At 37.0% G+C, this 14,312-nt stretch overlaps 1 protein-coding gene across 3 annotated transcripts in view; it reads right to left on the minus strand.

Annotated features, from left to right (window-relative positions):
- The window catches only part of ICE1 (interactor of little elongation complex ELL subunit 1), a 32,765-nt gene that overhangs the window by 1,100 nt on the left and 17,353 nt on the right, over positions 1-14,312 (minus strand). For all 3 annotated transcript variants that reach the window (XM_072033319.1, XM_072033320.1, XM_038174132.2), the window contains 7 exons: positions 11,639-11,991; positions 6,279-11,027; positions 5,269-5,437; positions 3,849-4,009; positions 2,919-3,109; positions 1,484-1,590; positions 680-778 (listed from right to left, as the gene is read on the minus strand). In XM_072033319.1, the coding sequence (XP_071889420.1) occupies positions 680-778; positions 1,484-1,590; positions 2,919-3,109; positions 3,849-4,009; positions 5,269-5,437; positions 6,279-11,027; positions 11,639-11,991 (5,829 nt within the window). The remainder of the gene's footprint in view (positions 1-679; positions 779-1,483; positions 1,591-2,918; positions 3,110-3,848; positions 4,010-5,268; positions 5,438-6,278; positions 11,028-11,638; positions 11,992-14,312) is intronic.

A 14,312-nucleotide genomic window follows, 5' to 3' on the forward strand; every position in this document is an offset into this window, starting at 1 on the left:
GGCAAAAAAGATTTGAGTATTCAGTGATTTTACTCTAGTTCTAGTCCCACCTGATCAAGATGGTATGAAAATAGGTTTACACAAAGACTGAGACAGACACTTAAAGATGCGTCCCTTCCACTTACATGGAAAAGCCTGAGATTGAAAGGCAGAGTAGCTAAAGGAGTGGTTCAAAACAACTCCCTAGCATCAACCCATGCTTCACTGCAAAATTTACTTAATATGCAGAATAATTTAGCAATGCTTTTTTTGCCTCACTTTCTCTCAGGAATTTAGAACATCTTGCAGGCCCCTGTCTCCCAATACAACAATCTTGCTAGTAGCAAACCCCAGCACAAACTGTTCAGGTAATAAATTAACTATTCCTGCTTATGTCAAGATCACACATTATATTCTCAGAAGCAGCTGGTACACTGTTAGGTGAAACAGCATAATTTCAAGTTGGCTGAAACTACCTCAGAGTTGTTTCCTGCCTGAAAGAGAAAGTAATAGACAGGCTTTGTTAACTTTGGAAGGGCCAAGGACTCAAACTGAAACCTGTTTGTTCTTTTTCACACTAACATAAAACTGCACAAAGCAGGCTGTTTTGGCATTCTTGACCTAATTTGTGTGTTTTGTTTATACTGGCAGAAATTCACATTGCAGATTTTATGCTGAAGTTTCTCTAAATAGACATTACCTTCCTCTTTTGCATGATGTACAAACAGTGCAATTACAGAACTAATATTCTTCACCGCAGAAATATAACCTTCCTTCAAACCTATTTGGCCCAATCGACCTGAAAGATTTAAAAAAGGGGGGAAAAAAAGGTTACTATGTATCTGAGGTTTAGACAATCAACTTCCTAAATTTTACATTCACTGTCTGTTGAAGTGCCAATATAAAATCCAAATTTGAATTACAGCTGTCTAAAAATTAGTTGTCCTATTCCTCTTCTGACTAAAGACACCAAGGCATTTTTCATCAGACTGATAAAAACTCCTGCGGGTTTACAATTTTTAAGAGTAAAACTCAAAGAACACAACTTGTGTTTAACAAACAGTATTATGTAACTTACATACCAAAAACATCTATCTGAAACCAAAGTTTATTTGTTTATCCTGAATGCAACCTAGATACCAAATAAAGGATTTTACCTTAAAATCGCATCAAGAAGTATTATGTTACATATAAAGTCTTATTTTATATACTTTGCTAAAAGCATATATAGCTAAAAATAATTTAATTTTACATACGTAAAGCATACATATTTACTATCACGAAATCATAGTGACATCTCATAACTTAAATATATGATTTTCACAGGCTGACAAATAGTATCTTATAAGACTAACAGTTTTGCTTTTTAAGGTGAAATTTTTTGAGGAAAATTAAAAAAAAAATCAAAAAATACAAAAATGCTTCAATTCATTTTCCAGGCAAAGTGACGCTTTTAAAGGTCATACATAAACCAGAAATTCAATCATGAATTTAGATTACTTACCGATTAGCCTGAGAGTCAATGCGATAATACTATCAGGAATAGACTGTGCAGTTTCATGCTCTTTTCTCTTCTTTATCCACTTATCCATAGAAGGCCAAAGCACTTTGCTGTGAAGAAATGAATTAAAAAATCTGATACTGCATGAAGGTTTGGCACAGAATATTTATACAGAAAGAAACACAAATGGTTCTTTCATTTACCGTGTATTTGTGTAACTCCACTTGCATGTTGAATCCACCCTCAGGCGAAACTAGTAACACTACAAGCATCTACAAGTCTCAGTTATATAAAGACTGTTTTACACCCAAACATTAAAAGCTATCTTGCTGGAGGAATCATTCCTGTTCAGAATATTATTTCTGCCCATCTTCCATTTCCTTGCAACTTTCTGCATCTCTACATAAAGTCAAGAGGTTACTCCACTAACTCACCTGTATATGGAACCACACTTCTTTCGAATGTTACATGAGTCATACAGTCATACACCTTGTATGACTGAAAATTAACAATTTGTATGTTATAAGTAGGATCTGGTGCTTGTTTTTAAATCTGAATGGACTTCAGACAAGACCTTAAAATTATGAGACCATCCTTAAAATTATGCTGATAGACTTAGTGATCATTAGTACAACTTCACACAATCAACTCTGTATATCTTCAGTTTAAGTGACATACCTTGAACTGAACCTAGTATAAATTTTGAAAGTGTTCCACTAAAAATAACTTCCGTAGCAAGGATTTGAATGATTCTAGTAAGTTTTTCACATTTACTTCATATTCAACAATTAGTTTATGTGGTTGTTAAACCAAAGCCTTATTTTGAGAGATTCTACTAGTTTATATAGCATATTCATACAAAATAGGGACTGTCAGATGAGTGTACACATCAAACTGCAGTCTTTCAAACCAAGTTAAGTATGTCAGCAGGTTATGCATTGGATTATAGGGTTCAAAGAAAACGTAAGACACTGGGTTGAAGTATTATAATGGTTTTAGAATTGAGATCAGACTGAAATCAGGATAGTATAATAGTGAAATGCAACCATATTCCTTTTCAGCACTGAAGTAGTGCTGTTCGCAGATCAGAAGTTCCACCCCCATTTTTTAATGACTGAAAAAGAAAAGCTTTTTAAAAAAATGATACTAAATTCAGAGGAAAACAACCATGTTGCTCACTTTGACATACAGTACATCCCAAAATCTTTCACAATTGTTCACATATAGCTATTTTAAAAACAACTCTTTATTAGAAAGGTTCTAACAGGACTAATTCCTTGAATTAGTACTCCAATATCTTCCATTTGCTCACAGGTTATAAAACCTTCTTTTCTAAGTATGTATGCAATATTTCATTATGTTAAAAGCTAAGCTGCAATGTTTCAAATTCAAAACAAAAGCACAGAAAAATGTCTGAAGGAACTGCTTGCCACAATACCTTATGACATTGTCATGTGTCCAATCCCACTTCAGGTTAGTGCAGAGTAGGTCAATAGCAAATATGTACTGCCAAGCATCTTCACTCAGATCTTCTCCATATCGTTCGCTCTGCTGAAATTCTACTTTGGAACATGACTGCATTTCTAAAAGCAGGTTTGAGGCCATAATACCTGCATCTAAAGATGAACTCTGGAATTACAGAAGGTGATTACTTTAATGCATGAAAAGTTACCAACCCAAAACTGCACTCTTTACAAATATTAGATTCTGACTGTCCATAGCAGCATTAGAGTCCATCTTACAACACAAATTCAACTTTGAGCTAGTGTTAACAGAAGCAAACAAATAAAAAAAGTACACAGAACTCAAATTTTCAAGTACTCAATATTTATCTTGATGATTTTAGAAAAAGTGGAGTTTGGAAAACAAACACATAAACACAAACCCTACACCCATTCTCTTCTCTGCTCCCACAGTCTGGGGATTTTTGTTTCTCTTGATGAAACTTTAAGGTCAGAAGAGTCCTTTTACAATGCAAGAAAATTATATCAGTCCTGCTCATTTCTAAGCAAAACAAAACAAAAATGACCTCAATAAACATTAAAATTACAGTTCCATTGAGTGATACAATTCCCTGGTCCAAGAGTACTCCAGTCAAAATTTTAAAAATAATAAAAACACTTTAAGTGTTAACTAGAGATATTAGTATTTAAGAGGGAAAACAAAAAAGTGCTGTGTTCTGATAGGGTTTAGACAACCACAGGAAGATAGCCTTAAGTAGCATTAGTTGTGCAATTGTACAGGCTCCATGGGAGATCCACTGAGCATCTATCTTCACACCTTGCCTCAGAAAATTCTTGATTTGATACAGCCAGCAAAGGAATCAAAACAGACAAAAGCTGATATTGACAGTGAAAGCAGAAGTTACCTGCTCCCAGCTGAGATAAGCACTGAGACAGGCCAGGACATCTTCATTTGCGCTCTGCCTGATAACTAATTGCATGGCTTTGTTAATTGCACCTTCGAAGACAAATATATCAGGCCATATATTTGTGATGAATAAAATCAATTTCACTGCATCTGGAAAGCCTAGGAAAAAAAAAGAGAGAGAACAATATAAGTTTTTAACATACAAAAGCAAATAAAAAATACACGCAGACATCAAATGCCAGAACACTCTACAGCAAGGTAACAAGGAGAGAAGGCACAGAAATCATGTAAAAACTGCAGCCCAGTGAGGTGGAATCATACTAGCACACCCCAGTCCTGATATTAAGTAATGGAAGGGAGGAGAAAACAAACAACCAAATGAAAAAACAAACACCTTCCCCATTGTAATTCCTTTTTTTTTTTTTTTTTCCCCTAAAAAGAGTGTTTTAGTCAGTAAGTCAGGCATGGTTACACTGCACTTGGCTGCATAACAAAAGTGCGCACAGTCCTTTTCCCTTTATTCTTACTGTACTTTAGTTCACTAACAAGAGTGGTTTTGGAGCACAGAAACTGGATTTTACAGTGACTTTAAATTTATCTTGGAGTTATTTAAGTTTATCTTGGAGTAAAATTTATCTTGGAGTTACTTAAGGCAGAATACCTGAAAGAAGAACAGAAAAAAAAAGGATGGACAGGAAGCCAAGAAAACCGATGACACAAGTCTAAGGAAGTAGCACTGACTGTTTATAGTCAATTTGGCAATTGTGTAGCTGGAATTTAGCACACTTGTGTTACCTAATGAAGGAGAAAACTTTAAAATGAATGCATTAGTAATCAAAATAAAATAATTGAATAATAAAAAAAGGAAAACCTTCAAGATGTGTTTACAACTGTTCACATTCTAAATAAAATAAAACCACAGAAAATCCACAACAGAAATTTAAGCAATTCAAAGTATACAACAGAAAATCATTCAAAGTCTGCATTTAACAGTTTTACTGAAGTTCCTTTTTCTTTTCTTTTTAAAAATCGAATGTGTTTTATGAGTCAGTGCTTACTCAGTACAAATAGCAGTAAACAAAAAGCACAAAGTTATCTGGAATTACAATATCATTTTGGAGATGGCAGGGCAAACATGAAAGTACAGAGGATCCCAAAGTAAGTATTGAAAAATGAGTGGACTAGTAAGAGCACAGGTGATTACCAAGCTGAGATAGATGTAGACAACTGTGAGACAGAAAATTTCTTCTGTAACAGTCTATATTTTTGCAGTATAGAAAAAAGGTCCAAGGAAAACGTGCCTTTCACAGGAAGATTGTCTTTGTTCATTTGCTTTTACAAACCTAATTATTTTGGAACAATAAAGCAAAGACAGACAAAATGTTCAAGATGCAAGACCACCGAGACACACACTATACCTTCTTTAAGTAAGCTGTAGCAGAAGAGGCGGGCTCTTTCCAAATCTCCCAGCTGTCGACAAGTTGCTGTATAGACTCGACAAAGAGCCTGGTTGAAATTGTAATTTGAGGCTGTTTTCTGAGCCTTGAGTTTACTGAGAATAACATGCAGCAACGACTCAGCTAAATGCTATAAGGCACAAAAAACAGTTGTTAGACTGTACTATATTTGAGAATATTTAATAGCATTATAACAGAGAACTGCTTGTAAGAACATTGTTTGCATCCATATAAGAATACACGTAATTAAATCATAGGCAACCAGCAAATGAAATAACAAACCTGACTAGCAACTTCAGTAGTAACTTGCTTCTATCAAGTTACCACGTTTGGCAAGTCCTAACAAAGGTGACAGGAGAACTCAGTAAGACAAATTCTGTGGAGAACTGACAGATCATTATTCTGATCTCAGTCTGCCTAACTACTTTCAGGAACTGCAATGGGGCAAAATGCTGCTATGCGACTATGAGATTTTTTCCAATTAAATTCATTTGAGCAACCTGATGTATAATGATAATCAAGGTAAACACTGAATGAACAAGTACACCAGCAGTATATATACAATGCTGCTTTGTGTTTTCTTTTTTAGTGAAATAACAAAAAAGACCCCCCAAAAAATAAAATCAAACCTCACACCTTTAAACAAAAAAAAAATTCTACAATTGTTAATGCTATCCACTACAAAAAATGTGGTGAAAATAAAATACATCTGCTTTCCTGATGAATGCATAAAGCATCTACAATTGCAGTTTTGCATCTTGGACACCACTGGCCATTAACTTCTCGTACTGTCTGAAGCTCTCTATTTTGTTATGTTTATACATTTTTAGGTATCTGATAATCTTTCAAGACTGCACTTTGCCACTGCAGGTTGCCTGACCCATTGAGAATTCACCTAGCACATACTTAAACTCTTTTAATCTGCACAGAAGTCACTGTTAAAACGCAAAACTCAAAATAATACTGCTTACCTTGTTTTTTACACCAAATTCACTGACAACTTCTTTCTCTTCATCTCTCATCACTGGAATCTTTGAGATATTGCCCACATAAACATGACTTCGTATAACTGGTAACAAGTCAAAGCAGGATTCAGCAATTTTCTTCAGTGCCAAATAAACTTTCTGGCAATCAGAATCAATAACCTTCTTTACTGGTAAAGATGCTTCTAAACTGGAACTGTGTGCTGAATCACTGATTTCACAGCTCTTGCCATGGAAATTCTCCTGTATTTCAGAGCTTGTGTTTTGATCATTTCCGATAGCAGCAGTATCACCGGGCTCCAGCTTTGGTGGTTCCCTGTCTAATCTCAGTCTTTTTGCGCTTCTAGGCATAGATACTGGCAATAATGTCCTTTTTTCAGGATGATTTGATAAGCCTGAAACCAGTTGCTGATTCTGCACATTTTTGTCTTGTCTACTATCAGATTTCAAGTTGCTCCCAGTTTTCACAAAAGCAGTTGATGTGGATGCTATTGCTTTGAACCCACCTATTTGAGCCACAGGTCCTGGCAAACTCTGGCTGTCTGAAAGGGCGCATCGGTTTAGCTGAATATTGCCTTTCAGGATGTTTAGTGTCCTCGCCCTTGCAGATAGCTCTGGGTACATAGTGTCCAATATTTTCACAGAGTTCTCCTGAGGGGCAGCTGCAGCAGCACCATCAGCTGCACACAGAGGAAATCTTCCAGGGACAGGAAGCGCGTGCTTTGGAATGGAAGTACAAAATTTTAAAGGTGACGAGAGAATCCTTCTACCCACTGCCATCTCTGAAGGTGATGGAGGGGAAAACAAAAGGGCAGATTTGACAGTCGGAGTATCTCTCAACGGAGACATTAGAGGAGGAACAGGGGTTTCACGTAGTGGGGATATCAGGTCATCAAGAGGGGAAAGCAAAGAGGATCGATCAGCAGAAGACATCACTGGGGTCATGGAACACACAGCTCTTGGAGGAGTAGCCATCAAAGGCAGGAGCAGTGGGGGTAGAGGAGGACCCATCTCTTGCCTGATTTTATTTATAGTCTCAGATAAGCATTTTGTCGGCACAGAAGTATCAGCATTTGCAAGAACTGGCTGAGTTATTTTAATGTCAAGATTGTTCATTTTTCTTTTACCTCTAAGCAGTTTTTTTGATAGCCTGCCATGCATTACTTGGACAGCTGCCTTGGTTGAAGCACTCAAGACTTCAGATTGCTCTTGCCCTTTGCAGTTCAATTTATTGGTCTTTTTGGGAACAACATCCACACAAGACTCTGACTCCAACACACGCGAATTCTCAAATACCATTTTTTGTGGCACAGAAGACTGACTAACTGTTTGAGAATTGCAGTCTACATCAGACAGGGCTGGATTTGAAAGATACTTGATAATAAAGTTTTTCCTACCGCTATCCAGGAAGCCCTTCCAAGTACAAGTGGTACGACAGAAACACGAAGGCTGCAAAACACCTAACATAACATTAGTGTTGCCTTCTTCTGAGTTGCAAACAGCACAGTTTTGATTATGATTGTATTCTTCAAGAACTGAGATGCCCATATCAACACTGTGTGGTAGACTTTGCTCTGCATTTGATTCAAGCTTTTCACAACCATTTTCTTCTACAAAATTGCCAAGTGCTAACATTCTTGTACTTAGTTTACTGTTTTTTACAGGCATTCTGTAAGTTTCTGACAATCTGCTTAATATCTGGCATATTGGTAATCTATTTTTTGAAGCACTTGGCATCAGAGGTCTTCCTTTGGATGCCCCAGTTTCTAACAGATCTTCCCTACTGTCATTCATCCATCCAGCTACCCTGAAATCACTAGTACCCTCAGCATTTTCAGAGGCTACTAATATACACCCTCTTTTCAGAGAGGTTAAGTCTTTGGGATAAACCTCCCCAACCACATTTGACAACTCATTTGCAGTATTTGGAGAGTCTGTTTCACAGCATGTATCCATACCCACTATAGTACCTGCTTCTAGATGACTATCTGTCACAGTATTTCCTGGGCACATTGTTGAATGAAGTTCACATACTTGGTTGTCAGCATCAACACTTGCATCATTTTCCAGAGCACTCACTACAATTCTTGTTGAAGTTCTCAGGTCCTTTTTGGACATGGGAACACATTCAGAATATTTCACATCTCCAACTTTTTGTAGAGGACAGTCCTTCTCTTCAGACACGTTGCTCTGCTCTGGGATATCAAAAGCATTTTTAGACCTTTTTATGCTGTCTTCCTCACATGCCTCAAAACTATTCAACCTTTTGCTTTCCTCCCCATCTGTCAGTGAACCAGTTCTAGCAGGATCTGGATTAGCTTCCCATGTAGAAGTCTTGCATTCTGATTCTTGACAAACAAACTTTTGGAAGCTCGAAGTATTCTTATTATAAGAGTTTACTTGCAAAATTAGTACCTTAACAGATGCCTGAGGTTCTTTATCTACTGGCAGCTCCTTTTCACCTGAAATTTCCATTTCGTTTTTGGGTATGTATTCCCCATCAGAGCAGCGGTCCAGTTCTTTGCCTTTTTCAGTAGATGGGATCTCAGTATCCTTTTCAAAGCTTTCTAGAGAACTACAAAATGGACTACCCACAACACAATTTTTATCTCCTTTGTTTTTTGATGTATGAGAAAATTCAGAATTTCCAGTGAAATCACTTTCAACAAATCCGACAACTTTCTCAAGACTGTAATTTAAATTACGAGGCACTGTGGATTCCAATCCATTCTCTTGGATAGGGGAATCTGTATCTTCAGAATTCATACAGCTTGTCTTCAAGTTCATTTCAGTAGACAAAGCCAAGCTGCTATTAAAACCCATTTCTGAAGTATGCTGGCATATGATCTCTGAAACATTACTTTTCTCCTTCACAACATTGTCTTCCCATTTAAATGAACTGGAACAAGCCTCTATCACTAATTCCTTGCTTTGCTTGTTTAATTCCACTTTTGTTTCATCACATTTATCATTTTCACTTATCAAGAACTGATTCTGAGGTTTTGCAAATTCTGTCTGAGCTGTAAGGTTATTTTCTACTACAACAGATCGGATGGTATCTGCTTCTTCTAACAGTTTACTGCTCTCATCTACAAAATCTTGATTAACTTGGAATTTAGTCTCTTGAGATTCAAACACTCCAAAGTTCTGAGTTTTGGACAACTCACAGTCTAATGTACTGCACAGGCTTTCAGCTTGTTTCATTTCACCATTTCTTTCTGTAAATTCTAACACACATGATTCACACTTAGCTACACTGCTTTCCGCATCAGTAATGCATGTCATCTTTGGTACTGCAAGTATAATTTTCAAGTCTGACTTCCCTTGGAAAAAAATATTGTAATCTTCTTCCTGGTATGGTTTATCTTTTAAATATTCCCCTTCCTGTACCTCTAGTAATTTTTCATTTTCTGCACTATTGAATAGCTCAGATGATTTAGCTGTTTCAAGAACACTTTCTTTGTTTACATTCATGGCTAGTTCAATAGATTCGGGTCTGGTTATATTCACGTCTTGTATTTTGAGCTCTCCATCATCTTTTGGAAAGCTGATTCTTTCAACAGTAGATACAGGTAAGTAACACTGAGAGACTTTAGCAGTTTCCAGTTCATGTTTTCTGTCCATATCATGTTCTAGTGTATTCACACATTGTTCCTCCTGTGTCTTTTCACTGTCACGTTTTATTTCAGAGCACTGAGAGTGAGCAGAACTCTCCGTAGCTTCAGTGTATGCCTCAGTCTCCAGACTTATTCCCTCACTATCACACTGCATCATTAGGTCTTTAGGACACTCTACTTCACAAAAAGATTCAGAACTACTGAAATCAGACAATACAATTTCAGAGTGTTCTCCCTCATTACTAGCCTCTGCACAGAGCCCTTGCATCTGTATTGCAGCTGTTATTTCCTCTCCATTTATCACTGGTTTTATGCTTTCCTCAACATTGCTTGCTGTATTAGCTACCTTGATTACATCTTTGGATTCATTTTCAACCACTTTATTCTCTGCCAATACATCAGATTTCCCCTCACAGTCTGTACTTTGAAGTACAACAACACATTGTTCAGATGGCAAATGAGTAACATTTGAGGGAATGGATACTGCCCTGGGAATTTCGCTCTCTCCTGATAATCCATCTCTTTCTGCCTTCATTAATTCACCATGCTTTTCATGCATACCCTCATAACCACTAGCCCCGATTAAGATCACATTCTCCTCTGTTTGCTCTACCTCACTGCATCTTTCTATCTGATTCTGCGGCTTAGGACTGTGTAGCATAAAATCAGTTGAAGAGGTCCCATCTGCACTGTGCATTTCCTTGATATCTTCTTTCTTTTCCTCTATGGCTTCCAGTTCATGTGCTGTTGTTTCAGTTAGTTCTGTCTCCTCTGTTTCCATATTCACAGAATTCTCCTCCAAACAATCTTTGCTAGTTCCCATGTTTGTAATTAAAGTAGCAGCTTCAGCTTGCTTTGTTTCAGTATCTCTCACTTTCTTGCTCAACATCTCTGGATCAACATGATCAATCTTTTCATTCCTACTCCAGTTATGTGAAATTTCTGCATCAAGACTATGTCCGCACGTTTTGTTCCATCTGTTACATTCCTCTTTCAAGCTGAATACATTACAACAATTTTGAGGCTGAACTTGGTTTTCTTGTAAAATAGACTCCTCTGCAGAAGAACTGCAATCAGCTTCTTCACTGCTGGAACCCGTGACTTCTCCAAACAACATATCCTTTAATGAAAAACACAAAGTTAATTTTTCAAAGCCCAGTATCACTTTTAAGAGCTATATTTTTCTAAACAAATAGGCTCCTGGCCCTGACAGGCAGTGGTTTTGAGAGATTAAGGCTGATAACAGAATTACATCCTTCTCCATCATTGCTTTTTATTAATCAATCATATTCATCATATTAAACACAAAGCACCTTTGTGAAAATTGAGACCTCTTTGCCTACCTACTGACATTCTAAGATTACTGAAAAAATAACATTTGAGTAGGTTCCCCTTGAATTTCAAGCTGTAGAGGTTTACTACAAAAACCATGCTTATACCCAACAAGAGTGGGGAATGTAGGTCTTTGACATCAGGAAAAGACAGCAGTTGAGACGTGGCTGACTTTGTTTTAAATATACTACAGAATATTATGGTTTGTGCCCTTCCACAGACAGTGCACTAGAAAGTGAAGAAGTATACATCTAGAGCTAAATACTCATATAGAGGTCCTTTCAGTGCATCACTGTAAGTACCAATGATACACAAAAAACCTCAAGAACATCCAATTGTTATTCCTGCTGTAATTATACAACCAAGTTAATGCCAAGTCCGACAAATCCTGGAACTCACCTGTTCAGCTACTGGTGAAAGCTGTACTGGAGAAAGTAGAGCAGGGAGAGGCTTGACCCAGTTCAGTATGTCCATCACATTTCCACCTGGGCCCTTTTGCTCCTGATCAGAGAAGTCTGAACTACTGTATGCCCCATCTGTCCGCATTGTCACAGGTATAGTTTTATCCTCACAACCTTGCAGACATTCTTCAGCAGTCCCGTTCTCAAGATGGTCAACTCCAAGAGGCTCAGTATTCACATGATGTCGCAGGGCTGTTACAGAATTGTGCTTCCCAGCACTTTCTATTGAAGAATAGCAATGTAGTGTTTTGCCATCACGTTTCCTGATCTTTTGATGGTTTTGTACAGCTTCTATGACACAAATATTAAGAAATTAACACATTTTTTCTCCCCATCTTTCCTTATAGAGCTAATACATCATAGTAATAAGGCTGCATTACCATCTTTTCAAGTGATGTTCCCTCAGACAAGTAGTATGAAGCACTTAAGAATGCTTTCAGAAATATTTTCCATACAGAGATCAGATGTTATTATTTACAACCAACTTTTTTTTTTTTTTCCCCGTGAAAAAGATGTAGATGTATGTAGGTACAAAGCAGTCCCACCCAAAAAAATATATTTTCCAACTTCAATCATTAAAACTATTCTCCCCAAATTTTCCTACCAGGGAGGGCCATAAGACTGATGGTCTATCCAGCTCAGTGATTTATTTCCAGTTTTAGCCCAGTTTATTTCCAGTTTTATTGATGTTCAGAAAAAGCAACACAAGCATTTGCCAATCAGGATGTAACTCTCTGCTTAAAGCAAGCAGCAGCTTTGAGCCAGCAGCTGCACTTTCATATTTCAAGGATAACGTGCAGGCCAATGACAATTATATCCTGCCATAAACAGAGTAAGGGAGTTCTTAACTATATTCCCGGTTTTATGATTAAACATGCATACATTTTTAAAGCATTAGTTTTTTAAATTTCTGTCTGCAGTCTACTCATGCAAGATTCTGTCTTTAATGACATAACCTACTTTAAGCTGGACCCTTAAAAAAACCTTCCTAAAAGTGAGTCTTTTTTTTGTGTGTGTGTGTGTGTGTGTTTGTTTTTTTAAGGACAGGAGTTTGTACCGCTTAGATAAAAAACAATACCAAGAGATTCACAATCGCATCAGTTTTATAAAGTTATTCTAGCAGCAAGAAAGCATGTCCAAATGCTCTCTGAGATTCTCTGTGCTATACTTTTGTTTTGTTCCTTTTCAAACCACGTTTTATCATTAGATGGTAATCCATTTTCTTCTGTATGCAGACAAAACATACTGTTCCAGGAAAGTCTAAGCAGTAAAGACAACGAACTTCTAATTCTTATACAACATTTGGATGTGAGTTTTTTTATAGTGTACACAAACATTATTGGACACAGCAGTGGCAGTATCCAAGCAAGAAAGAGATCAAGAGATCTGTGTATGTCGACACACCATTACATGGTATAAAGAACAACACATGAACAAAATGGTTTTGAAGAAAGGATATACTGATTTAATTGGCACAACTTGACCCCTGTTGGAAAAATAAAAAAGAATAGTGCGCTTCATTATTGCTGTGACTATTTCTCCACTGCTAGAACTTACAGTAATACTCCTCAAGCAGCACCAAAGGCAATATCAGATTTGAAAGCACTAATTTAATTCCACAGGTGAAAACAAACCTCCAGTGATCTGTCTCCCAATAAACTTTAAGCACGTTCTAACATGGTAGCTCCTACTGAATGTTTTAGTAGAAAAACTGATCAAAAATATATTTCCAAGATTGCTACAAAATATACTAGGAGGAAAAGGGGACAGTTAAGCCTTATGAAACTTACAAGGCCAATTTCCTTAAAGATAAATGAGCTCTGACATCTCCTTCAGTCAAAGCTACATCTTAGAAGTTCTAAGATCATACAGTGTTTCATAAAGCTATTTATAAGCTGCAGTCACATAAAGCTTCCAGATGTTTCTCATCTCATCATGAAAAACATATTTCCTTTACTATTTGAGTCTCAGTAGATCACGCATGGGAAAATGAAACCCTTCACTAGCAAGAAGAAAGAAAAGAAGAGTCAGAAGGTAGTTTTCTGTATATAGAAGATTTCTCATGCTCCTTTGTGCCAAACAGTTCTGAGCTCTTAAGTTCCTCCACACTTTAGAGGGAAGAAATACAGTTTCTTATTTCCCCCCTAGAACAACTTCAGTTAGACAAATGGGGAGTTTACCTTGAACACTGAACTACACAATAGTACTGAGTATAAGGAACTTTACATTCCGACTATCCTCACACAATTTGTCATGTGCCTACATCAGGGCCTAGAATATTGATACATACCATCCCCTGAAAAGCTCCCTCTGAGAAATAGATCAGAGACTCATTATCAAGCCCTTTTCATCCAAACGATCCTCTCAAAGATCGTTATTTTAAAGAAAAAAATTTACTTTTCCTAGGGAATCTCACTCATTCACAGTGCCACTTATCCCAATTATTAAGTTTTGTCCTCAGACCTACAACTTGGAATCTAGTAGCTTCAAACCCTTTCATTGCTGCCTTCCCCCACTTCTGAGAGAAGGTTAAGATTACTTTGAACTGGAAAAAACATCAAAAGCTACCACATGCTACTGTGAAATATGTCTTTGATGAATGATGGAGAAAG

The sequence above is a fragment of the Anas platyrhynchos genome, chromosome 2 (assembly GCF_047663525.1).
Source record: "Anas platyrhynchos isolate ZD024472 breed Pekin duck chromosome 2, IASCAAS_PekinDuck_T2T, whole genome shotgun sequence".
Taxonomy (NCBI): Eukaryota; Metazoa; Chordata; class Aves; order Anseriformes; family Anatidae; genus Anas; species Anas platyrhynchos.